Below are 27,449 nucleotides of genomic sequence, written 5' to 3'. Positions count from 1 at the left end.
ACCCCACATGCACTGAGTAAGGCAGCACCTAGACCGTGCTTTCTATGGTGCATGTGCTATGAGAACAGAGGCTACAGGCGGCTGAGAAAGACTGAGCAGCCTTTGTCAGAGCCCCTCGGCAAAGGAGACCTGCACCCCGGCTGCCCCTGCACCCACAGCTTATTAGCCATTCTAGCCAGAGGGCACCTCCTGCAAGGCCAGGCTCGAGTCCAGCATCTCAGAGCGGGCCCAGAAGTTACCCAAGCATCAGACAAAGGGCCCAAGTCCAGGCTTTACCTGGACCCCCTCCCACATCCCAGAGCCTCTGGAGAAAAGCTTAGAAACCACCCTCTCAGGTCAAATGCCCACGTCTACCCTGTTCCCGAACCCCAACCGACTTCGCCATGTGTTCCAGGCTATGTGTAGCTGTACCGTGAATTATGAATGTCTTTACATGGACTCATCTTCACTTAAATTTATTTATTGAAAACACCACCACAATAAATAGAATGCCAATACCACTGGTCATGAACAAAAGGTAGCTAATAAAAATATACCATTAGAACGGAACAGAGCTATAAAAGTCTGGAAACTTCTCCCAGCTGCCCGAAGCCCAGGGCCCGCTCCCGAGTACCAGGCAGTCAGCATGTGCTCCTGGGGCACGAGAACACACAGGCTCCGAGCGGACACTGCCTTCTTGGCATCGAAGGATTGGCAGAGAAGGGAATCGCTTCCTGGCTCTGACGTTGTGCTGAGCGCAGCCCCAGTACTACCTAGAAACACCTCAAGGCACCACCAGATCCCCTCCCTGTGTGCCTGCTCTCCCACCAAGGCCCAGCGACTCCCTGTACCCCACGCCTGCCCCTCCGCAGCGGTCACCGCTGACTCAGGTGGGACACCAGGTAGACGAGGCCCACCAGCAGGAGTCCACGCACGCCGAGCATCATGAGCAGGAAAAGGAGCAGGATGGAGGTCACAGGCTCCACAGCGTGGTTGCCGAGATGCCACTGGGGGAAGCCCATGTTCACCAGCTGCCGGTTGAGGTCATTGAAGGGGGACTGAGCAGCACCCAGCCTGGCCCCCCCCTGTTGCTGCCGGGGGCCAGGACCCCCCAGGGGTGCGCCATGACCCCTATTGAGAAAGCTCTGGAAGGTGAAGACAGAGAGAAACAAATGAATCTAGAGAGAGCTTCCGTGGAGGTGAGGTGCCAGGCAGAGGGGAGCCCTCTGGGCTGGGCCCTGCCCACCCCCACAGCCACCCAGGACCACGTCCTCCTTTCTCAGCAATTCCCAGGTGCCACCCACAGGAAAGCCAGCAACTGAGTCACAAGCTCTCAGAGTCGGCATTCCCGGGTGGTGCCAGGGAGAAGGTGCCCAGGACAGAGGAGAGAGGAGGGGGTCAAAGCAGTTTGATTATCGGGCCGGGCACTCAGGCAGGCATTTTTAACACTCCTCACTCCTTCCTTTAAAATCAACATCGCGGCCACAGGCTCATCTTCTCTGCTTACTCTCCAGCTTCTCTCTCATCTAACAGACTCTTAAGAGAGACACTGGGTCCAGTGGAGTTTGCTAACCAGGTTAAGGGAGAGAGCGCTTGGGTTTGAAGTCTGGGAAGGTTGCCCAGAGAGAGATCTGGAGAGACAGGGCACTGGACAATAAATCCACTGCAGTTTTCCCCAAGTACTGACACCCTACTCCACCCCAACCCAGCTCTCTGCAAAGAGAACGTCAGGTTAGAGAAGGTGAATGACCAGCAGGAGAGCTTCTGGGAGCTAAGGAGTAAGTGGCACAGAGGACGGAAGCCAGCTCCCCCCTTCCATGGGGGGACTCGCCTTCCATGGGGGCTGGGTGCCTACCTGTCGCGGGGTGCTACTGTGTGGCGGGGTAGCAGTCCTGACACGGGGGTCATCGTCCTGCACGATTTCCCCATTGGCCAAGATCCGTACCATGCTCTCAGGAGCTCGGGGGCCCTGCTGGGCTGACCTTTCCTCAGACCTCACAAAGGCTGGAAAAAGAAAAAAACAAAAAACAAAATACAATTTACGAGAGATAAAGAAATGCTTGCTTTCAATGGGAAAAACTGCATTCTGGGAGCTCCCATTGGTGAGCCACGCTTAGCAGGCGTTGTGTCTGATTAAGAGAAAGAAGCAAAATAAATGCAAGTTGTTTGTTTGCCAGACAAAAATCTTTCATATCCTGAGTCCAGGGGGGAAGCTATCCAAAGGCTCCTCGGAGAAAGAGGTTTTATTATTAACCACCGTCAGACACAAGGGGAAGAGACCCCTTGCTGGGCCCAGGCACTGAGGAAAGTCTCCTGAGGCTTCCTCAGCCCAGTCTCCCGACACTTCTGAGGCAGGTCCAGCTAGAGACCCAGAGACGTGGCAGCTGGACGGAGACCACTCCTCTCCAGGCGGCGGAGAAAGGTGGTGAAGCCCTAAGTCTTGCCCTCAGCCATGCTCTGGATGCCACATAGCCAGTGCAGGGCCCCAGGAGCCCCAAGGCCTGTTTCCTTCTCATGGTTCAGGGTGTTGTTCCTTCAGGGGTAAATGCGGGCACGCTGGGCCTTCTGCCCCCAGGAGAGCCATGCCCACTGCAGATCCACTGCCTGGCAGCAGACTACACTGGTCGCCAGGAGCCCCGGCGTGGGGAGCAACAGGCCTTGCTGCAGAGGGCACACCCCTCACCTGTCCCTCCCCTCGGGTACCACCAGTCCTTCCTTTGCTAACAGGTGGGCAGGGCCTGCCTTCCCAAAACACGGGATGGGGGGCTGCTTCTGTGGCTGTGGGGAGCCCCACTGCGCAGACCCCAAGGGCGTTCACCGGCCAGAGGTGGGGGTGGGGGCCCTTCCAGGCCTCTCCTGATTCTGTGTACAAGCCATTTTTTCTCAGGAGACAAGCCAGTTTTCATGTAAATTCTCGAAAGCACTTGCGACACACACGCCAAAAGGGGTTAAGAGCCCCCGTTCTCTGCGGCTTAGAGCTGACACAGACTGGTCCCCTTTTTGAAGCCTGCTGGGCCCTGCAGAAGGCCAAGTGAGTCCTGGTCGTCCTGAGTCCCTTTGTGCTTTGTCATCCCGCCCCCGCTGGGTGGGCTGTGGGCGCGGCCAGTCCTCCGTACACCTGACCCTACGGATTGGGGGGGATGCTCCCGGGGCCTGAGGAGACGCGGGCTCCGTTTAGGGGGCGCTGCCAGCGCCGCCGAGCCCCGCTCCGAAACCAGGCCCGAGCAGTAAGGAAGGATGCGCGCCCCCGCCCCACTCCCCAGGCCAAGACACCCACCTGCAGGCGCGGCTCCCCGGCTCGGCGGCGTCCACTCGCCGCGGCTCCCAGTCCGCTTCCTCCCACCTGACCTCACAGGAAGCGCGCGCGCAGTGCTGCGGCCCAGCGGACACGGCGCCGCCCCCTGCAGGCCGCCGGGGGAACTGCAGCTGCCCGGCCTGTGGCTGCTGCACAGGGCTCGGCAGGAGGAAGAAAGGCAGCAGGAGAGGACCAGAGGGGAGGGAAGAAGGAGGGAGAAAAAAGGATGAGGAGGAGAAAGAGAAGTTCAGCGGAAGAAGGAGAGGAAGGAGGAGGGAGAAGAAAAGGAGAAGGAAAGGGAAGCGGAGCCCACAGAGAAAACCCAGGACGTGGGGGTGCCCCTGGCCTGAGAGGAAAGGTGAGCACAGGCTCAGCCCACAGGTGTAACTTTGCTGAGCCAGCTCCGTGGGGCCCCTTGAGTAGGCCCTAACCCTGCCCTCAAGGAGCTCCAACTCCAGGGAGAAAAATAACGCATGAAGCACAGGGCAGGTGCAACTAACTAACTGCAGCATGGGATAAGGAAGGCAGGTTCCTGGAGGAGGCAGCCTTTCAGGGTAGGTAGGAGTTTGCCTGTCAGGCCGAGAGGGAGAGGCACTCCTGGCAAAAGGAATCACCTAGCAAAGGAGTAAACAATCAACATCTGCCTCTTTCCTCATGCTTTTGAATCCCCACCCCGATTTTCATATGTTGTTCCCTGTGGACCTATTCACCAGTGGGAGAGAATGCTGTCCCACGATCTGGCTTCAGGCTCTGGACTCTGGCAAATTACTCAGTTGCTCCGTGCCCTCATCTGCAAAATGCACATATACATAACATTTACCTCACAGGACTGTATGAGGGTCCCTGGCACACAGCAAGTGTTGCTAAACATTAGTTATAATTATCAATCAGTGCATGTTCCTGAGGGTAGGCAGATATTTAGTGAGCATACCGTGTTTCCTCGAAAATAAGACCTAACCAGAAAATAAGCCCTAGCATGGTTTTTCAGGATGACATACCCTGAACATAAGCCCTAATGCGTCCTTTGGAGCAAAAATTAATATAAGACCCAGTCTTATTTTGGGGGAAACACGGTATACTATGCCCAGATGCCCACTAGCCCCTGGGTGAGGAGAACAGAAAGAATATATCAAGAGCCTCTACAAATAATAAAAAGATAGGCAATCAATTAAAATGTAGGCAAAGGATCTCATTGAGCAAATTACAAACGAAGAAACCCAAGAGGCCAATAAACTCTTGAAAAAGTGCTCAGTATAGTTAGCAACCAGGGAAATATAAATTAAGATCATTGTGAGACTACCACACGCCCATCAGATAGATATAATTTCACAGTCTGACAACAGCAAGTGTTGGCATGATGTGCAGCAATGGGAATTCCCACACACAGCTGGTACATGTGTAAATTGGTATAACCATTTTGGAAAACCATTTAGGATTGCCTAGGAAAGGTGAGTATTTGCATTCTTTATGACCCAGGACACAAATGTGAACGTTCATATGTACAAGATCATGTGTACGAGCATTTTTCATAATAGAAACTGAAAAACAATTCAAATGTCCATCAAACTAAAATGGATAAATTGTAGTAGAGCCGTACGATGGAATGCTACATAGTAAAACAAGACTATGAACTCTAACAACAAGCAAGTATGTTTAAGTTAAATCTTAAACATACTATATTGAACCAAAGAAACCAGAAGCAAAATAAATCTTACTGCATGTTTTATATATATATATATATATATAAAGGTCAAAAGAAAGTAAAATTAAATTATATTGTTTAGGGATGCATACGTGGGTGGTAAAGTATAATAAGAGGCAAAGAAATTACTACCAAAAATGTAGTGGTTAGTTGTAGGGGAGAGGGAGGAATTGTGCCTGGCAAAGGGCATGCAGACAGTAGGCAGGGGAGGCTATGAGGTGCTGGCAATATTCGATTTCTTGGACCCTGTTGGTGGTTTCCTGGATGTTCCTTTATAATAATTTGTTAGACTGTAGGGGGAAGAGGGAGGAGCAGAACTGAGGACTAAGTCAGTTTATCCAAGTGGTGGTCAAATAGGTCTATTCTTTCATTAGAGGCAGCCTAGGTAGGGATTAAGTGTATGGCCTCTGGGGCCGATCGACTTGGATTTGAATTCTCTGGGTCTGCTACCTACTTGCTGTGTGACCTTGTACAATTTGCTTAACCCTTCTGTGCCTTGTTGTCGCCTCTGTAAAAATAGGGATGATAATACTTCCTAACGTGAAGTTAACACTTAGACATGCAGTAACCAGTACAGGAGCTTTGTTAGATAAGCAAAAATTCATACATTCATTCAACATAAAATTCCTTGAGAACTTGTGCTGGGTTGGGCCCTTCAATAAGCCTTTGCAGGCCAGGGGACTTGGGAACAAGGGTGCAGCTACAGAGCTCTCAGAAGTGGGGCTCCCCATTAGAGTCAATGTGGCTGCCACCCAAAAATCCAGGTCAGATTACAAGCTTGGGGCACGCTGAGCCCACGGGCTGCCAGGGGGTCCCAGCTTGGGTGTCCCAGCTTGGGGCAGCCCTGCAGGGAGAGGAAGCCAGGCAGGCCATCGCTAGCTGCCTGTTTCCACAGCTGGGCAGGGGGCTTCGGGCAGTCGGGCACCAGAACCCAGGCAGCTTCTTCTACTCCAGGGCTCCAAAGAGTGGAGGGAGGTCAGACTGTGAGAAAAGAAGAGCAGGGAGAATGGAGGGAGCCAGAGGGTCTTAGATGCCTTTTATCCCATCCACAGAGGGAGTAGAAACAGAAGTGTGGGGGTGGAGTGAGCAAAAAAGGAGCCAAAAGCAGAGAATGAGACCAGCCCAGCCGAGCGCTTTTTGTGGGGTCTTAATTAAGCCTGGAGGCCCCATTGTTCCTTTCAGGGTGGAACATATGTTCAGGGCCTGGCTGAGGTTTGGGACTGAAATTTCAATGGCGCTGGGCCCTATGGCCTGACAGAGGAGGGAGGGCGGGGGAGGCAGAAGGAGACCGTCCCCAAGCCCTATAAGAATCTATAGCATCTCCCAGAGGAACCATCACCGGAACAGGAAATAAAACCACCAGAAAGGGTAGCAAAGCACCCCGCTCTGACCCAGTGTGGGGAAATGCCCGTGGGATGGGACAGAGCTACCTTCACTTTAGCAGGCTGTGTGACCTCCAGTACGCCTCAGTTTCCCAATGTGCACCATTCAGACAGAGCTGGCTAGGATAATAGATAATCACCGGTACCTGCTACCACCATGAGCAGGGGCCACCCCAGTGGCTGGCAGCCCAACAGTGAAGGACTTGAACTCGAGGTTAGTCAAACTTCCACTCAAGTGCTCATTCTGCAGCTCACCAACTGTGTCACCTTGTGCAAATGGCTCAGTCTCTCCGAACCTATAAAGTGGGGGTGATAATTCCCATCCTTTATGTTTGCAATGGGAATTGACCAGCATGATTCATGTGAAGCCCTCTGCACATAGTCCCCTGTGGGTGTTTACTGTCATCAGCAGCCATGGTCACTACTCATGAATCTTCCCCTCCTGGAGCCCTGGTGATAAAAGAAAAGGGACACAGACACAGCCCGTGAGCACAGAATAGAATGCAGAAAAGTACAATAGCACAGCCCATCCAGGCAACAGAAACACAAGACGAAGAGGAGGCTCTCTAGATGGGAGGGTTGAATGTCTTGCAAAACTCAAGTAAGACAAAGGTGGGGTGGCCTCTGGGCAGGGGAAGGGCATTGCAGACAGAGGTGAGAGGGTGCAGGTCTAAGCAGGCGTTTAAGGACAGAGCAGGTTGACCTGGCTGGATGGCAATCCTGTTGGGATGTAGGGGGACAGGATACTCGAAGTGTTATTTGGGTCAGAATGTGAACCATAAACACAGACAAGCCAGGAGTCTGAGTAGCTCTTTCCTTAGCTCTCCAAAGAGAGCCCTGGACTCAAGGACTTCCAAGACCAGGCTTCCTTGTAGGCCACTGGGAGCCACGGAAGGTTTTGAAGCCTGCAGGCACGCTGGGGACAGCAGGAGTCCCGCCTGTGCCAAGGGAACCACAGTTGAGAGAGCCTGAGGGATAGGAGTAACCAAAGAACCCAGAAGCTACTTTTAGAGTGAGATGATCGGCATTTGGATACAACCACACCCAGAGAGCTCCAGTACCAGGTGACGAGGACAGCAGTCAAACGAGAACGTCCTGATTCTCCCCATTCTGGTGCCCAACCCAGCAGCTAGCGAGGTGAGCAGGAGAAGGGAAAGAAGAGACAAGTTGGTTCTACCTCCCACGAACACACCTGTCCCATGGCAGGGGTCCCAGTCGCTGCAGGTCTGAGATGAGGGATGGGAGAAGCCCTAAATAAAATTGGAGTTTTTATATTACACTAGACTGGACGTTCTACTATTTGTAAAAAGATGCCATTCATTTGTTACCTGTTAGTGATTGGGAAAGCACTGAGAACGGCCAGAGCTTTCACCTAGGGGGCAATGAGAACATGGGAGAGCCAGTTTGAAGGGGCCGCGGGGAGAAATGATGTGGCCGCTTTCCGTTTGCGTCCTAGCAAATCCAGCTCATCCAAAACCGGGCTGTAGATACCCAACTACGGAACCATGATTGCCAAGTGAAAAAAAGCAAGGTACTGGACAACGTATAGTATGGTGTCTTTCATCTAAGAAAGGGAGAATATCAATACAAACAAGTCAATAAATTAATTTGCTGATATTTTTAACAATGGAAGGATAAACCAAAAACTAATAAAAATGGTTTCCAATAAGTAGAAGGAAGAGACGGGATTGGAAACTAGACTTCTCTGAAAGTATCGTGTTTTATGTTTTTGGCTTTGGAGCCAGCTAAATGTCTTAAATAATCACAAAATAAAATTAAATTTAAAAAGATGGAAAAATAAAAAAACAAAATGAGGCATAGCTACATGGCAATGTTATAGCTTCACCACAGATAATTACTCCAAGTGATTTTAAAACACAATAATATGTCACAAGGACAAAAAGAACTTCAAAAATATTTTAAATTGTACTTAGTAACTGTATTTTAGTAATAAATATTACTAAATAACCATATTTCAGTTAGGAGTGTCTCACTCTCCAGCTAATTCACACTGTGCCTATAAAATTGGTTTAAATTACCTTTAAGTGTGCCTACCAGGTGTCTGCTCCAGGTAAACTGATTCTGACTGTGATTCTCCCTATTCACCTGTCTCTCCAGATTTCAGGGGGGCCGTTTGCCCTGTGACCTCAGTTCTCTGATGGGTCTAAGATAAGTCATTGATTTTAAGTTTGTTCACCTTTTTGCTCGCTGTCAAGTATGGAGTGATGACTTTCAAGCCCCTTTACATGTTGAAGCTGCGATCAGAAGTCCTCTCCATAAAGTCATGTTGTGTTGTTTTTTTACGTCATTGATCACTTTGCAGGTTGCAGGTATATCTGTCAGAGTTCAATCAGAGAGGCAGAATGACCAGGAGGCATTTATCATAAAGGATTTCTCCAGGGATTTGAACTTGCTCCGTTGTGGGAGCTGGTTACACCACCAACGGGAGGCTGTGGCTTGATGTCCATAGGCAGGCAGGTGAGAAGGGAAAATGGGCATGAGAAGAGAGAGAGTAAAGATAAACTGGAACCTATGAGGATAAGCGGGAACCCTCATCAATGTCTCACCAACTCCAAGCCTCAAACTTTGATGCCGTTGGTGACATTCAGCCTTTATCATGGAATTAAACTCACCCTTAGCCCAAGAGTTAGCGACTCTAAGGAGCATCTGGTAGGAGCTCGAAGCTGCAGTCTGGCTCCAAGTCCCACGCTGACTAAATTAACCAGCCAGTAAGCAGAAATGTAGATAAACTGTATGGTACCCTGCCTTGGCCTTCTGTGCGTAAAAAATTATAGATGGCTGCCGCTTTACTTGGCCTTCCAAGTCTTGCACAAAATGTCGACTGCAGTGCACACTAACCTGGCACTCTGCAGGGAAGGGGATTCTGGGAAACAATTCCAGCTTAGCTACCTTAACCCAATACAAACCCACCACACTAGGATACTAATTCATTATTCTGAGAACCAGTCCATACAGGAATGAGTTAAGCATTTAGCCTTCCTTTCCCATGCAAATTTTATTTCAGGGTCATCCACCAGTTGATGAGGGAATTTTTTCATTCTGAAGCTAACTCATTCACGTCTCTAGCAGTTTGTAGGCAGTTGGCCAGGGAGCTTTGGTTCTCTTGGACATGAACTCTCCAGCAGGCTAGCTCAGGCCTATTCACATCATGGTCTCAGAGTTTGAAGTTCAGCAAAAAGAGCAAGTCTTGTCTTAATGAACGAACGATTCTCAAACTTTTGCGTGCATCATGTTCGCTAGTGTCTTATTGGTCAACACATATCAGAAACAGACTCTTCATCCCACTTTCAGGGGAGGAAAAAATAGGTCCCCATCTCCCAATGGCAGGAGCAGCACTGTCCGCATGTAGAAGCGGGTGCATGGGAGGAACCTAGTCATTTTACCATCTACCATAACTACCTTACTATAGCCCCCAGGAAATTCAAGCAGGTGTTGTGGTTGGTTTTAATTCAACTTTATATTTTAAGATAATTGTAGATTCATATGCTTTTGTAAGAAATAATACGAAGAGACCTCATGTTGTTTATTCAGTTTCTTCCAGTGGTAACATTTTGCCGAACTCGAGTACACGATAGTGTGATACCACGATCTGACATTGAGACAGTCAAGATACAAATATTTGCATCACCATCACGTTGCCCTTTTATAGCCACACCACCGCCTCGTTCCTTGGGAACCACTACTCTGTTTTCCATTTCCATAATTTTATCATTTCAAGAACAGTATTTAAATTGAATCATATGATATGTAATCTTTGGGACTTGGCTTTTTCACTTCAGAGATTTATCTGGAGATACATCCAGATTGTTGTATCTAGTCCATTCCTTTTCTTTGCTGAATAGTATTTCATGGTGTTATTCCACAGTTGGTATAACCATCACTCCTGAAGGATTGTTGAGTTGTTTCCAGTTTTTGGCTATGAGGAATAAAGCTACTTGTGACACTGTGATTTGTAATAAGAAATATGTATTTGGTCTTCATACACTTTTTCTGACACAGCGCTCCTAAAACCCTTGGAATTTCCTAAGTGATAAGAGAGCTAAAGGTGTCTTTTGTTATCCATAACAAGCCTCTTTCAAAACATGAGTTCATGTTAAGTGGTGATTTATAGACAGCCCCTAAGTATTAGGGCAAGTTGCCAGGGGAACCAATCATACGATTAGGAGGTTGGAACTTTCAACACTGCTTTCGCTGCATCCCATATATTTTGATATGTTACATTGTCATTTTCATCCAGTTCTATGTATTTTTATTTCCTTTGCTACTTCCTCTTTAACCAATGGGTTATTTAAAAGTGTGTTGTTAATTTCTAAGTGTTTAGAGATTTTCCTATGGATTCAGATCCTTAGTGATTTTCCGTTCAGTAGTTCTAGCGACTCCTGAGAGTGGGATATTGACATGGATTTGTCAACCGTAAACATGGATTTGTCTGTTTTCTCCTTTCAGCATTATCCATTCTTACTTCATGTTTTTTAAGGTTCTGTAGTTTGGTGTACACACATTTAGGATCATTATGTCTTCCTGATAATGATGTTTTTATCATTAAGTGATACCTCTCTTTGTGTGGAGTAATTTTTGTTGCTCTAAAGTCTACTTTATCTGATCTTAATATAGCCACTCATACTTTTTAAAAACTAATGTTTGCATGGCATATCTCTTTCCATCAGGTTGCTTTTAACCTACCTATATTGTTGAATAGTGAGTTTTTTGTAAACAGCATGTAGTTGGGTAGTGTCTTTATCATCCACTCTCCCAACATCTGCCTTTTATTAGTATATTTAGACCATTTAGATTTAAGGTAATTGTTGATATGTTAGGTTACTCTGCCATTTAATTCTTTTTTCTATTTGTTCCTTCTGTCTCTTGTTTCTCTATTTCTAAAAATTGTGTTTATTCATTCAACAGATTTTTTGAGCCTCAACTCTGTGCTAAGTAATTCAGGTTTTAAAAATATATGATACAATATATTTGATGAACTCAGGGAAGAAAGCTTCTATTAAGCAGGCAGGCAAAACTTTACAAAGAACTTTACAAAGGCAGTTCTGTTTCTCTTTTCTTGCCTTCCTGTAGGTTACCTGAACATTTTTTAGGATTCCAACTTTGATTATTTAGAGTGTTTTTTTTTAGTGTATCACTTTGTATATTTTTCTTAGTGGTTTTTCTGGAATTACAATATATATGTGTCACTTACCACAGTATCCTGGTATTAACTTGAAGTGAAGTGTGGAAATCTTACTTCCATTTAGATGTCTTTACCTTCCCACTTTTAAATACTATTGTCTTGAATATCAGATGATGTCATAATTTTTGTTTCGCTCATCATATAAAATTTATAAAACTCACGAGAAGGATAACCTTACTGTTTGTACCCATATTTCTGCTCTATCTCTTGTTTTTTTCTTCTTTCCTAATGTTCCAAGAGAGCATCTTTTATCATTTCCTTTCTGTTTGGAGAATTTCCTTTATCCATTTTTAAGGGTAGACCTGCTAGTGACAAATTATTTTAGTTTTTCTTTGTCTTTCATTCCCAAAGGATACTTTTTCTAGACATAAAAATTGTATTTAGGTTTTTCTTTTCAGCACTTTTTTGTGTGCCACTTTTTTGGGTTTTCGTTTGTTTGTTTGTTTTTGACTTTCATGTTCCAGATAAGAAATCTGCTTTCACGGCCAATGATGTTCTTCTATTGGTTAATGTGTTATTTCTCTCTGGCTGCTTTCAAGATTTTTTTTCTTTGTCATTAGTTTTCAGAAGTTTAATTATGATATGTCTTGGCATAGATTTCTTTGGGTTTACCTTATTTTGGGGTTAGCCCAACTTTTTGGACCCGTGAGTTAATGTCTTTAACCAAATTTGGGGTTATTCAGCCAATCTTTGAACACTCTTTCAGCCCCATTCTCTTTCTCTTCTCCTCCAGTAATACAAACATTGGATCTTTTGTTTTTGTCCCACATTTCAGGCTGGGTAAATGCTGCTGAGCTGTCACAAGTTCACTGATTCTATCCATTATCCTCCTTGTCTACTAAGAAACCTATCCAGTGTTATTTTTAAAATTTTTGTTATTGCATTTTTTTTATGTTCTATAATTTCTATTTGTTTCTTCAGATTCTTTGCTGAGATTGCTCTAATTTGTTTCCAAAGAATTTATAGCTTCTTGTTGAGTATTTTTTATGATGGTTACTTTAAAAATCCTTGTTGATAATTCCAACACCTGATTCATCTTGATGTTATCATCAGTTGATTATCTTTTCTCATCCAAGTTGTTATTCTCCTTGTTCTTGTAGAGGACGAGGTATGGTTTGTGATCTTCAATTGTGTCCTGGACATTTTGACTATTATTTTAGGAGACTTTGGGTCCTATTTAAATTTTGATTTTAACTTGCAGTCACTCTGTTTACATTTACCATGTAGGTCTTGGTTTACTTTTGTGGGTTCTGTTTCTAATGACAATCTAATTTTCAGACAAATTCACATGGAGGGACATTCTACAAAATATTTGACCAGTACTCTTCAAAACTATCAAAGTTATCAAAAACAAGGGAAGTTTGAAAAACTGTCACAGACCAGAGGAGCATAAGGAGACACAGTGATTAAATATAATGTGATATCCTGGATGGCATCCTGGGACAGAAAATAGACATTAGGGAAAAACTAATAAAATATGAATAAACTATGGAGTTTAGTTAATAAAAAGGTATTAATACTAATTGTGACAAATGTACCATAATAATACACAATGTTAATAACAAGGGAAGCTGAGTACAGGGTCTATGGGAATGCTTTGTACTGTCTTTGCAATTTTTCTCTAAATCTAAAACTATGTTTAAATAAAAAGTTTTATTTTCAAAAATCAAATGGAAATCCAAAGACTGAAAAATACAATAGCTGGAATGAAAGTTTTACTAGATGGGCTCAACAGCAGGTTGGACATGGCAGCAGAAAAATTCCGGGAAACTAGTCAATCTGAAGAACAGAGAGAGAAAAATATATTGAAGAAAGTAAAACAAAACTTGCAAGACAATAGTTGTCCAACATGCACATAATTAGAGCCCCAGAAGAACAGTATAATTGAGGCAGAAAAAAATATTTGAAGCAATAACAACCAAAATTTTCCCCAAATTTCACTAAGAACATTGACTTTCAGATCCAAGAATCTCAGCAAACTCCAACTAGGATAAATACAAAGAAAACCATAGCTAGGCACATCATCGTCAAACTGCTGAAAACCAAAAATAAAGTGAAAATCTTAAAAGCAACCAGAGAAGACACATTGCATATAGAGAATCAATTATGTGAATGCCATGTGACTTTGCATCACAATAAAATGGATACAAACAGACAACAGAATGACATCCTTAAGGTGCTGAAAGAGAAAATTAAATGTCAACTAAAAATTATATGTATACCACAAACATTCTTCAAGTTTAGTACAAAGTAAAGACGTTATCAGATAAATGAAATCTGAGATAATAATAATAATAATGGACCTGGGTTATAAGAAATGCTAAAGGAGGTCCTTCAAGCTGAAGAAAAATGATACTTAATGAGAACTCATGTCTATAGGAAGAAACAGAGAGCACCAAAGATGGGAAATAAGTATGTGAATATAAAAAGCTATGTTATTTCTGTAATTTCCTTAAAAGAGAATAGACTGTTTAAAACAAAAATAATAATGTAAAGAAAGCAAAAAAAATAATAATGTAAGACAGGTTTATAACACATGTGGAAGCAAAATATATCACAAACATAGCACAAAAGATTCAAGGGACAGGTAAATAGCCTTATACTATTGGAAGGAAATAACCAGAATAAGAAAAAGTTATAGAATTAAGAAGCCAATAGAAAAAAAAAAATGAGATGAAATACTGAAAAATATTTCATTAATTCAAAAGAAGGCAGAAAAGAAACAATGGAGGAACAAAAAAATTGAAGGAACAAATAAAACCAAGTAGCAAGATGATAAACCTCCATTCAACCACATCAATAATTACATTAGAGGTCAACATATTACATACTCCAATTAAAAGGCAGAGATTATCAGAAGAGACTAGATTAAAAAAATAAAACCCAACCATATGCTGTCTGTAGAACAGACAATTTAAATATAAAAACACGAATAAGTGGAAAGTATTAGGTTAGTACACAAGTAGTTGCGGTTTTTGCAATTATTTTTAACCTTTTAAACCACAATTACTTGTGCACCAACCTAATAAATGGATGGAAAAGGATACACAATGCAAACACTAAACACAGGAAACCTGGTGTGGCTATCTCAATGTCAGATGATGTAAACTTCTAGACAGAGCTATTACAAGAGATATAAAGGGTCATTTAATAAAGTTAAAAATGACAATTAACAATATATAACAATTACTAAAACATATGAACTTAATAATGTAATTTTAACATTTATGAAGCCAAATTGACAGGACAAAATTAAAAAATAGATAAATCCATAATCATAGCTGGAGATTTTAACGTGCTCCTCTCCGTAACTGATAGAAGAAGGAGACAAAAAAAGGTGAGGGTGTAGAAAATCGGGACATTATCAACAAATTTGACCTAATTGACATTTACAGAACGCTATACCCAACAATAACAAAATGTAAATTAATTTCAAGTACATATAGGACATTCAAGAAAGACCATATTTTAGACCATACGTTTTAATAGATTTCAAAATGTTGAAAATTTAGAGTATTTCTCCAGTCACAAAGGAATTAAATTAGAAACCAATACCCAACAAGATATCTAGGGGGCAAAAAACCACAAATATTTGGAAATTAATAACATACTTCTATATAACCCATGGGTCAAAAAAATCAGTAATTTGAAGTTTAACATAAAGAAGTATTAACAGGAGATTGGGAAAAAGGGGAATTGTCTAGTTAGAGTTAAAGAGAGGCCTAAAGAATATAAGAGTAGGAAATATGAGAAATAGGCACCATCCCTAGGGACTGAGTGGAGGAACCACAATGACCCCTCTCTGGGCCATTCATGGAAGGGGCCCCAGCAGCAGCATTCCACTGCAAAGCCACCGAGGAGCTACCCAGGAAAGCTGCTGGCTGCCACACCCAGCTGACTGCCAAGTGCTGCAGGAACAGGGTGCGGGAGGAGCCACCAAGTTGAGCTCGCTAAGCACTGGGGAAGGCTCCCACGGTAGGAAGAGAAAATCCTTCACGCCTGCAGTGTCCCTCCAGCCCCCTCTGCCGACAAGGCTTATTGACATGGTGCCAGCTGGCAAAGGAGACTATTCCAGGACCATCACAGAGCAGCCACAGAAGGACGGATTGGGGGTTGAGAAGCAATAAATTGATCACTGGCACAGGCTCCCAACTCATTTTTATGTGGCAGAAAAAATTCTGATAATCAAACCTGGCAAAGACTACACAAGAAAATTACAGACCAATATCCTTCCTGAACCTAGAGTTAAAGGCCTTAACAAAACGTTAGCAAATCAATTATAGCCACGTATAAAATGGACAACTACAGGCATGCACTGAGGAATGACGGATACGTTCTGAGAAATGAGCATTTGGGCAATTTCGTCATGCAAACACCATAGTCAGCACTTATACAAAACGGGACGGTCCAGCCCACTACACACCCATGCTATTGCTCCGAGGCCACAAGCCTGTATAGTGCGTTACTATACAAAACAACCTTAGATTAAATCAAGCACAAGAGAAAACAATGCCATCAAGAGACGTGGTAAACACGAGATGTGTGAGGTTGCTGTCCCCCTAACACGGCGAACATTTTATTTTTTACGAGTAGAAAGAATACACTCTAAAATAATGACAAAAAGTATAGTATAGTAAATACATAAGCCAGTAATATAGCCATTTATTATCATTATCAAGTGTTATGTACTGTGCATAATTATACTGCTGTACTTTTATATGACTGCAGCAAAGTAGCTTTCTTACACCAGCATCACCACACACACACACACACACACACACACGTGATGCACTATGACTTTATGATGGTTACAATGTCACTAGGCGATAGGAACTTTTCAGCGCCGTTATAATCTTATGGGACCACCATCATATATGTGGTCTGGCGCTGACCAAAATGTCTTACATGGCACATGACTGTACATCGTGACCAAGTGGAGTTTATCCCAGCAATGCAAGGTAGGTTTAACATTTTTAAAAATCAATCAATATATTCACTACATTAAAGAATAAAGGAGGAAAATTATGCAATCATCTCAGTAGGTACAACAAAAAGTATTTGACAAAATTCAACACCCACTCATGATTAAAACTCTAAGGGAACTAGAAATAGAAGGGAACTTCCTCAACCTTATAAAGGCCATCAGTAAAAAAGCTACCAGTGACATCATGCATACTGGTGAAAAACTAGAGCCATGCAAGATTAGTAAACTACAGTTGCCACCTTAGGTAGATAGAAAAGGTTAAAAACAAAAATAGCCCAGTTTCTCTTCTTCCCACCCTTTAATCTCCTGTCAGTGTCTCCCATTAGCTGATCCCAGGAAGAAGCTAATTCCCCTGAGAGCCTGGGAAACACAGCCCATAAGGGTCAGCTCCCTGCAACTCAGAGCAGAGCCAGGGAAAGGTAAGGAGAAGATCTCAGGGGAAACACGAACTATTCCAGGGATATGGCAGCCTGCTGGGAAATGGCCATATCTCTTGGCAGAGAAGAGAGGGCCTTGGTCCAGCACAGCCAGGACAGTTCATGGAAATCCAGCATATCTTCTTTCTGTCTCAACTCTGGAGGGCCTCCTGCCACTAGTCCAGATCCTCTTCCTCATCCTATAATCCCTCCTCGCACAGCCACCTATTGAGTCACGAAGTGTACCCAAGTCTGATATCTGAGTATCCCTTCTCCTGTACCATGCTGGGGTCCTGCCCTTCCAGTCATTCTGAAGACTCGGATCCCGTCCTAACCCCTCCACCGCAGGGTTCATTCCCAGCTCCAGTCTCTGACAGCCCCCCATGCACCCCCACCCTCCCACACACACTTGATAAACTAGCCCCACCCCACCCTACCCCCATCGTCTTGCCTGACACTGAGATCACCCCATCAGCCACTCCACCACGTGAGTCTGTCTGGACTCAGGGTCACATCAGGACCATCTGGACTTCCCGGCCAAGTCCTTGAACAACCCACAGGTTGCCAGTAGAACTTATGATTTGACCTGTCTTCCCAGCCTGGAAGCAAACCATCTCTGCCCCCTCTGTGTTCTCTCCATGCTCTGTTCACACCTCTGAACACACCTCTGTTCACACCTCTGTTCACAGCCCATGGGGGTGTTCACACCACTGTTAGGGCACTGGCCATTCCCTCTGTGAAAGGACTTTTGGGGTGCTGACACTACCCTCACTTCACATTGGGGGAACTCCTTCCCCATTCTGCATCCATGTGGTTCAGGTGACATGAACTCCTCGTTTCCCCTCCCTGCTTCATACACAGTATTCCAGGGATGGAGCACATGGCCCAGGCTAAGCCAATCAGAGCATCTCATTCCTCTTGTCCTAGTGACGATTCAGAGATGTACACACAACCCCAGTCAGAGCTAACAAGACTCACTTATGAAACGAATTTGAGCTGTGAAGGAAGCAGATATATCTGGCAAGACTTATCCTGGGACAGAAGAGACTGTTTCTTTATTGGGACGTCAGCTTTCCCAACACACCTCAAAGCACATCTTTCACTCAGTTAGAGCCATTAGTCTAACCACTTCCCTAGGACTTGCCCCCCACACAGGAGAGGACCTCCAGGGGCAAGTCTATAGGCTTATTTCCCCTGGTACCTTACTCCTGCTTCTCCAGTGACGCCAAGTCTGGGGAGAGCTTGCGACCACAGCTAACTGGTGACTCAAACGTCATCCTTGCCTACAGCACAAGTAACTGCATTTCCATTTCTCAGCTCCTTCTATACTCAGCTGTGCTGAGAGTAACTATACAGAACACTTACCTGTTTTGCCTGCTGATTTCCTGTTAGCTTTTGACCACAGGAGATGCTATAGGGAGACTGGGAGGCAGGAAGTGGTGCGAAGGGAGTTGCTCCTCCCTGTTTGACAGTGTTTCCTATGAGCAGCGCCCCAGCAATGCCCCAACAGCAGGGACTGACTCTAGGTGAGAAGTGTCCAGCTCCTTTGGCAATCTCAGCAGCAAGCTCATCACACCCGCTTAGCGATATCAGCACCAGGGCACCGAGCTTGGCTTCACGGAAACTTCGCTTCAAACTTATAGATTCTAATAATCCAAACGTTCCTTTGTTCCCACAATCATAGAGGTAGTAGCTGCCTCCTGTAGTTATTAGTCTGTGTTCCCCTGGTGTAACCTTTTTGCTTTTGCACCTTCAGGAATTTTTTGCTTCCAACACCTGCTTGACCAATTCCTTATATTAAATTCCTTCAGTTGAAGTACCTACAGTCCTTTCTGTTTTCTGACCAGACCTTTTCTTTTTTAATTTTTATTTTGACATACATGACCTTAGACACATGACACATGACACACATGACCTTAGGCAGCTGACTGGACTTGGACTGATTCATCTGTTAAAAGAGTGATCAGTAAACATTTTTTGTAACAGTTCAGTTAGTAAATATTTTAGGCACTGTGGGCCATAAAGTCTGTTGTGAGTACTAAGCTGACTGCCTGTTGTAGCACCTGAATGAATGAGTATGGTTGGGTTTGAAAAAACAGGTGGCAGGTCATAGTTTGCTGGCTCTTGTGTTAAATCAAGACTTCAAAGGAGTCATAATAGGTCAAAGCAGGAAGCCAACCTCCAGATAACCAGGGCCGAGCAGAAGGCTGAGCGTGATTAGATCCGCCTCTAACTATGGGCACATCACAGTCTTCTCTGAACTTTGGGGCCTTCATTTATAAGATGAGATGGTGGAGCTCTTACTAGTAGATAATCCTTACGATCTCTTCCAGCTCTAAAAATTCAGTGCTTCTGTCATTCTCTCCAAAACACTAAATCTGCAAATCCATGCCTCAAGTCAGCTGCCCCAGAAAGCTGATGTTGAGCTGTCGATTACCAAGCAGGAAGTTCATGAGAGCGTTCTCTTAGGACCAACACCTGTGGATGGAAAGGAAAGGAAGAAAGTAGGACTGGGAAGAGGGAGAAGTTGGGCTGAGATGTGGTCTCAACAAAGGCCTCAGTCTAGGGGAAGTTTGAAGCTGGGATGGCCTTTGAGGTTATCCCAAGTTGGGGTGATGGGGAGGGACTTCTATAGTCCCCTTTGACCAGTCATCACACGCAGGCTGCTCCAAGAAGGGGGCATGACCGCGGGTGGGGTAGCTATATTAAGCCATACTTCTGAAAGTGGCTGACAGCTGTAGGCACTCCTAGCATCTAGGAGACAAAATCCTTCATTGCTGAAAAGCAATCCGGGTGAAGAATCACAGCAACCACTATAGTCCACCCCTCGTGCTGCTCTAGCTCAGATTCACTTCTTTGTATAAGTTCTGAGCGCAACTTCTCCAGAATTCTGACAGATTTTCATTTTCTGGGGGAAAACTCAGAACATGACGGCATCAGCTAGAAGACAACAATACCCACTGCTGCGGCTGCTCTTGGGCTACAACTGACACACGAGTCCTTCCCCCATAGATAGCATCGCTGCGGGTCTCAGTGGTTTCACTGATGGCACGACCTGGTTCTCATCCCTGAGAGGTCTAAGTCCCCATCACCATGCCCTACTCAGGCTGTGGCTGCTCCGCTGGTCTATTTACCAACAAAAGTGGGCAAGGAAGTTCCAAGATGCACCCAAGTGGGTCATCTGGGTAACAAACCCATTGCTCCCTGCCTCCACTGTGTAACGACAGTCCTGCACCCTTCTAGGGATTGAGATCATTACTTCTACCAAGACAGCGACTCATCCTCCTGCTCCAAAGAGCTTGCTGTGCAGCCTCACTTGTCGTTCAATTGCTCTCTTGCTCCATCTCCTGGAAGAACATTCTCCCTTTGGGTTCATAGGGTCTCTGTGCCCAAAGTGGGGGAAAGAAAGCTAAATCCCTTAAGCGGGTCATTGAGACCGATAGAAGGTGGGGTTACTCTGGCTTCTACTCTCTTGATTTTTGGAACATGTGTTCTAACATTGAGTCCACAACACCGTGCAGTGTTGATTTAAAATGCATACTACGTTCTGGAAGGCAGTGTCCCATTCTTTCTAACTCAGCCGTGCCATCAGCAGGCCATTTCAAGGCTCTGTTAGGCCAGCAGCCTCTCAAAGGTGCCACATATGACATGACCAATGGATCCCATGATCCTCACTCAGTCCACTCCCTCACTTTCCATGCTATGACATGAGAACCTTGATTATACACAATGCAACGTGGGCGTCCTAAGACAGGAGATTCATATTGGAGCTGGAATGCCAGAGAGGCTTCTGGAGAAGTGGAAACAGCTTCTTCCCCTAAGACACAGCTTTGAAAGAAAACGGCATATTTTTAATATTTCAGGACCATTGCTTCCCACTTTCTCCTAGTCTTTTCCCCTGATCCCCTGATCATCTTTCTCCAGACTTTCTCTAATGCCCTTGTGGCATGGCCTTGGTATAAAATATGGACCAGCAAGAACTGGCTACAAAAGCAAGGTCAGGGATAAACTCCACAGTATCTTCCTGCCTTGCACTCAGGTTGGTAGTAATCTAAGTTTCATACATTCTCAGAGCCCTCTGCTGTTTATAGAATACATTCACACACAACACTACATTTGTAAGGACAATGTTTTTTGCACCTACATGAAACATGCAACTCTCCCCCAAGCTGGTTCATACATGGTGTCTCGCTCCAGGATGAATTAAGAGATCCTTCCGTTGGCCTTCAGGACAGCACACCCTCCTGTGCCTCTTCCCTCTCTGGCCACGCCCCCTCAATCTCCTTAGCTCCTCCTCCTCTCTTCTGCCTTTAAAGGTTGGCGTTCCTCAGATTCACTCCTAGGTCCTTCTCTTCTCATTCCATGTTCTTTCCCTAAACTATCTCATCTACACCCAAACACTGGCTCACAAGGGTACATCTCCTGCCCAGACCTCCCCCAAGACCTGTGCAGCCAATAGTCCACTCAATATCTCCACTAGGACATCTCAAAGGCACCAAACACACCTGTCATCCAGTGACCACCATCTCTTTTAAAGATACCCCCATCGTGTCTATCAATCTTTCCCTAACGCTCCGTTCTAGTCTATCGCCAGACTCTGCCCACTCTCACTCTCAGCTAAATCCACCCATTTCTCTCCATGCTCTGACCCTGGTCAAACCCCACTCTCTCTCACCTGTACAGGCCTCTTGGTTTCCCCTCTGTTAATGCCACCCTGTTCTTCACATACACACTGATCTTTCCATAAATGTACATTATGAACACAGGAGTCGCCAGTGCAAAACCATTTCGTGGCTTCCTATTGCTCTCGGGGTAAATACCCACAAAGCTCTACAGGGCCCAGCCCTACCACCCAGAGCCCAGCCAGCCATCCAGCTTCATCTCAAACCTCTCGCCCTTGTTCTAGGGCTCCCTCCCCAAGGCTCTTTGTATCAAATAAGCCTTGCTCCTTCCTGCTCCAGGCCTTGACCTATGTTAGTCCTTTCTCTAGAACACCTTCCCTGAGGCACAGCTGGCATTGCTCCCTAAAGTGTGTCACCCATAGCTCTCACCAGGGTTTGTCATCATCTAGTCATATGATTGCTCTGTTAATGAATGCCTCCCCAAGTAGACTGACTGTCAGCTCCTTCAGGGACTGTGTTGTTTTGCTTCCTTGTACATCCCTGTCACTAATCCGCTGGCCAACACAGAGTAACCCTCAATAAAGCACTGCCCTGCTCTGAGATGGGCACTATCCTAGCGCTAGTCATCTATTAACTCATTTAATCTGAGAACAACCCTAGAAGTGAGTACTACTATTGCCTCAATTTTGTAGACAAAAGAATCAAGGCCAATGAAATTAAGTAATTTTTCCAACATCGTAAAGAGAATAAGATCCATACACCGCTCAGATTCAAGCCTACCTGGCTGACTCCAGAGTCAGATCTCAATCACTCCCTATACTGCCTCTTCATAGATGAACAGGCAATCGTTCCCCCCTAACAAAGGAGCAGTCTATATTTCCGCAGAGCTGGAGTTAGAACCCAGAGTCCAGGACTCTTCCTGCCAGCTTTGGTTCCTGTATCTCTGCCTGCAGTGACCTCACCAAAAGCTCGTAAGCTTGTCATCTATGGCCTGGACCCAACTCTGGCTTCATAACAAAAGCACCTGGGACAGTTGCTAAATTTACAGACTCCGGAGCTACCAGATGACCTATTCTGGGGTAGAAGGCACAGAAGGGTTCTGTAATTCTTGGTTTAGGTACCTGTCTCTCCACTAGACTCTGAGCTCTTGAGGCAAGGGACTGGATTTATCCCCATTGCTTAGCTCACTTCAGACCTCAGTAAGTATGTGCTATATGATTGAAAGGACTTCATTCTGTTTTGTCACAACTTTTATTCAAAGCTCTTCATTCACTCAAAGCCTTGGCACTTCTCTATAGAAGATAAAAAAAAATTTCTCAAAAAAATTTAAAAAACCAGAGAGATTACATGACTTGCCCAAAATTGCTCAGTAGTCTTCAGACAACTAATTCTTAATATTTGGGGAAGGGGGTCATGGACCCCTTAAATGACCTAATGAAACTCAGAATCTTCTCCTCCGAAAGATGCATCCATATACAGAATGCTGCCTACCATCTTCAGGGTTTCAGTCTTCAGGAGCCCTAGGCTGCGGTGAGGGTGGGGAAATGGACAATCCACTGAGGAGCTGTACTGTAGCCCAAGGAGGATCCGTTCTTGTTTTCCAATGACTAAGTGTGGCAAAGACTGTTGGTAATAGGTTTCCAACGTATAGCTAGGCACATGGTCACCTAAATGAACTTCAGACTACATTTCCCAACCTCCCTTGCAGCTAAATGAAGCCATGTGGTCAAGCACTAGCCAATGGAAACATGAGCAAAAATAATGTATACAGCATCCAGGTCATACCCTTAAAGGGAAGCATGTTCCTCCCCTTCTCCATTTCCATCACCCCCACAGACGGCTCTGTCACCTGCATCAGAGTTTACAGCAGCCACATGGGTCTTATCAGCCTCTTCCACTCATGCCACATCCTCCCAACCTCCTGCTTGCTGTCCAGATGCCCAGGTCTCACATAACCTTTACCTGCCTGGGCCCGTTCGGCCAATCTCTATTGGTGACCCACCATTTACAATGTCCTTGCTAAACTCTCCACACGACACATCCTCTGTTATCAAGGAGCTTATCCTCTATTGAGGGAGACACAGAACGAGGGACCTCCACATCATACCAGACAGAAGGATGGCTACCCAAGGGGAGCAGCACAGAACAAGGGGCCTGGGACTTAATCATGGGATAGTGGGGAAAGACTGGGGTTCTGACTTGGCCGGACTCGCTGTATGACCTTGGACAAGACACATGTCCTTCCTGAGCCTCCGTTCCCAAACATCGGTCAATTCCGTGTCGGGCAGCACGGGCTAGTGAAGGTCCTCTTCAGGCCATACCTCTGGTTCTCGGTCTGTGTCACATCCAGTACATCAAGGGTGTGTGCTGTTGGGCTGTAATTCTTCAGAAGGAGATCGCTGTTATTACCAACTCACTCAGGTTAAGAATTGTACTAATAAATTCCACCCATGATCTTGACGGGCTTCTGTGACAGATAACTCCCAAGTGTGTTCTTTACAAGTCAATCGTCATCCTACTTATTCATGGTGATGAAGTCATATAGAGAGGGGTCTCCTGGGGTCAACAAGTCCATCACCCCCCACCTCTAATCAGATTGCACAACCATTTCAGGCCAGAGAATGGGGAGTCTCTACAGAAAGCAGAAGGGATTCTGTCTCATCTGAAGAGGACTCTCACCATGTGTATCTGTTAGGAAAGACAGGGTCACCAACAGCCTAAATCCCTGCTTTTCCAATTCAAGCCACTTCCCTGGGCCTAATCTCTGTGACTGTGGGGAACAGCTGGCCACCACCCTCTCCTAATGACCCTTCATAAACATTTATGGAACAGAGGTAAGGTGTGCCCAATTGACCTGGGCCATCTTGGTGTCTGGGCAATTGCATTGACAGGAATTTGATTTGTAGCTTCCTGTACAGACTTGGAGCCCTGCGTGGAAGTGCTCCCTTCTACACTTACATCTGCAAAATGCACCCCGCCCTCCAAATAAGGTCCCATGCCAGGGAGCTTCCAAGCTCGCTATGGTTTCTGGTGGACAAGAGTGAATGAGCCATAGGCACACACCACCATCTGTCCTCGTTGATTAGCCCACACCCCCTTCTTTGGTAGTTGTTCAGTAAGAGACTAACTGGGAAGGTTTTACAGGTGCAACCCACAGCCTAACAGGGAGCCAGGGTGGATGAGGCATAGATTTGAGGCCAGATGACTGAGATTTTTATTCCCACTCAACAACGATACAAACTGGGTGCCATGGATGAGTTACATCACGTCTCTAAAGCATTAGATTCTTCGTATGTAAAATGGGATGCTGACCTCTGACCATGCTGTCTCGCCAGTTTGATAAGAAATAATAATGGGTGAGAAAGTACTGGTCAAATATAAACCTGTGTCATAATTATTGATGGCACTGTTATGGCAGTTGCTGAAAACAGCAGGCTTCAAAGTGGGTTGCCTGGAGGGGAAACCACATATTAGAACTTCTAGTTATAGTTATTATTATTTCCTGGGTGCAAATTTCTTTGGAGATAGGCTTTATAATATATGTATCAAATAGCTTTCATAAAGATTGAGCACTCACTCCATGCTGATCGCTTTACAAGAGTTAGATCCTCTAAGCCCCATGAGGTAGGTGCTCTATTATTATACCCATTTTATTGGTGAGAAAATGGAGGTGCCTCAGAGGGAATGAGTCAATAAGCCAAGGTTACACAGCTACTGGGTATGGAAGTTCGAATTGGAGCCCAGGTCTGTCTGGCTCAAAATGCCATTCTCTTTTCCTCTACTTGTGCTGCCTGGCACAGGAAGACACCTACAAATTTTAACAAATCGTATTTTGCATATGTTTTATATTGTACACACTATATGAAGAATAATCAATAGCTAACATATTTTGCAGATGTGCCTAAAATATTTTTCTGATAGTGCCACATAACCAAAAAATTGGGGACCACCTGCTTTAAGGTCTAAGCAAGGGAAAATAAAGCTTATTGCCCCCATAGCAGGTCTGGGGCTGGGGTGAGACAAGTGCAGCCCTCACACTCACGGTTATGCAAGCCTGTCCTTGCCTCCACAGCACTGAGGGGGAGCTAGGGACGCCATAACAACAGAAAGACAAGGGACAAGGGGAAAGTCTCTGTTATTTATTGCTCCCAAACCCTTCAATTCCTGTGCCCCCACATCCCCAGCTGAGACCTGTCCACCTCCAAAGGGTGCCAGAGGGAAGTAGAATGAAGATCCTGGAGTTTGGGCCGTGGGTAGAGGGCTAGGAGGATGACAAAATTGAGATTCCCTGCCAGCTAGCTGAAGTGGACACAAGGCAGGTGGGATTCCAGTCTTTGCTCTGTGACCTTGAACCTCAGACGGCACTGCTCATGTATAAAATGGGGATAAGGAAAATCTTTTCCTGGCTCCCTCACAGGTTGTGTGAGAGGGTGATTTGCCTCCTTTAGTTCTATATGGATCTTAATGTTATTAAGTACTAATAACACTTGGGAAACCACACTGCACTGTATCTATTGCTTCTCCACAGAGTTAATCTAGAATTAATTCTTGACTCTCCCCACCTTCTGCCCCTGTCCCCTTCCTGCCTTCCCAATCTGATAACTAGAGAGGGATGAGCGTCTCATCCATGGTGATCTAAAGAAGTGAGGTGGAGAGATTCCGCTGCCCTCACCGCCAACTCATAACAGTTCCTTTGTTTCTTACTGCTATTGCTTAGACAGAATCCCCACAGGGGTAGGTGGAAAGAGGGCATCAGAGCTGGGAAACGGCCACCAGGCAGAGGGCTCCCTTGCCAGCACAAGCCGTGGCTTCTACAGAGGAGACGTCTCCGAAAGGAGAATGCTCCCCCCTTGGCCAGTGATCTCAGAAAGGCCATGACCACATTCAGCCAAAAACACAGAAAATAAGGACAATTTGTGTAAGATTAAGGGAGGCAGGAGAGCTCATCCATGCTCACGATGAGGGTGGGGGGGGGCACAGTTTTCTCCAGAAACAGGCCTGCAGAGAGCAAGGGGCCCAAGAGCAAATGCACCCACCAACCAGCTTTCCAGCTCCATCCCAGCACTGGAAGAAACGAAGGTCTCAAAGCCTGGTATCAGCAGGCATGCCTGACCTGTCACTGTGGCCCAAAAGTTGCCTGTGCACCAAGAGTTGAAAGATGGAGGGGACAGAGGATGGCTTCTTAAACCCCTTAGTACCTGTCTTTCCCCACTACCACTGGCCCCAGGCCCTCAACTGTTGGTGAAAGATCCACTGGTCAGAAACTCAGATCTGAGAAACAGATTGGGGAATGGGGGCATTGCTCTCTTTCAGGGTTTCCTCCACTCATAGCCTAAGGCCGATTAGTACCCAAAACTTCCAAATTTCGCAAAACTTGAAAAGCAAATTACAAAGTGTCTCCTCCACGGCTGTTTCTCTAATAGATGGGAAACAGATGCCCTGGTGAAATAATTTGCTCAGAGTGGCACAGTGATAGTGGCAGAGCCAGGCCTACTGTCCCCATCCACTGCTCTTCCTATCACCAGCTGTTAGCAAAGCTCGGATCTGAGAACTTGCATGGACCGGCCAAGGAGATAAGCGGGCAGTTCTGTGCCAAAGGGACTCCTCCAGGTACCCGCCTGCACCTAATGCGCCTTAGGTGGACGCCCACTTCTGGGAATCCCAGGAAGACCGAGGAGTCTTCAACTCAGGAATTTAGAAGACCAGAGGTCAAGCGAGAGCCAGACATCAGGTAGTGCCCCATCAGCCGGTCCAGAGCTTTCTGCCCTCTCTGCTCCCCCTGGGGCCCCTTTCCCGCTGCCTTTGGGTCGGCGCTCTGCGTCCACAGCCACGCGCTCTCCTGGCTCCCAGCACTTCACCGCGTGGC

The 27,449-nt window shown here is 45.6% G+C and overlaps 1 protein-coding gene across 1 annotated transcript; it reads right to left on the bottom strand.

Moving 5' to 3' along the window:
- Nucleotides 1–439: 439 nt before the first annotated feature.
- Nucleotides 440–3,368, bottom strand: FAM241B (family with sequence similarity 241 member B). The gene is made up of 3 exons (XM_019712415.2): nucleotides 3,257–3,368; nucleotides 1,835–1,983; nucleotides 440–1,124 (listed from the first exon to the last, which is right to left on the bottom strand). The coding sequence occupies exons 2-3, from the start codon at nucleotides 1,925–1,927 to the stop codon at nucleotides 855–857; spliced, it is 363 nt and encodes a 120-aa protein (XP_019567974.1). The 5' UTR covers nucleotides 1,928–1,983; nucleotides 3,257–3,368; the 3' UTR covers nucleotides 440–854.
- Between the last annotated feature and the right edge of the window lie 24,081 nt (nucleotides 3,369–27,449).

The sequence above is a fragment of the Rhinolophus sinicus genome, linkage group LG07 (assembly GCF_036562045.2).
Source record: "Rhinolophus sinicus isolate RSC01 linkage group LG07, ASM3656204v1, whole genome shotgun sequence".
NCBI lineage: Eukaryota > Metazoa > Chordata > Mammalia > Chiroptera > Rhinolophidae > Rhinolophus > Rhinolophus sinicus.
This window is presented reverse-complemented; position numbering and strand designations above follow the sequence as displayed.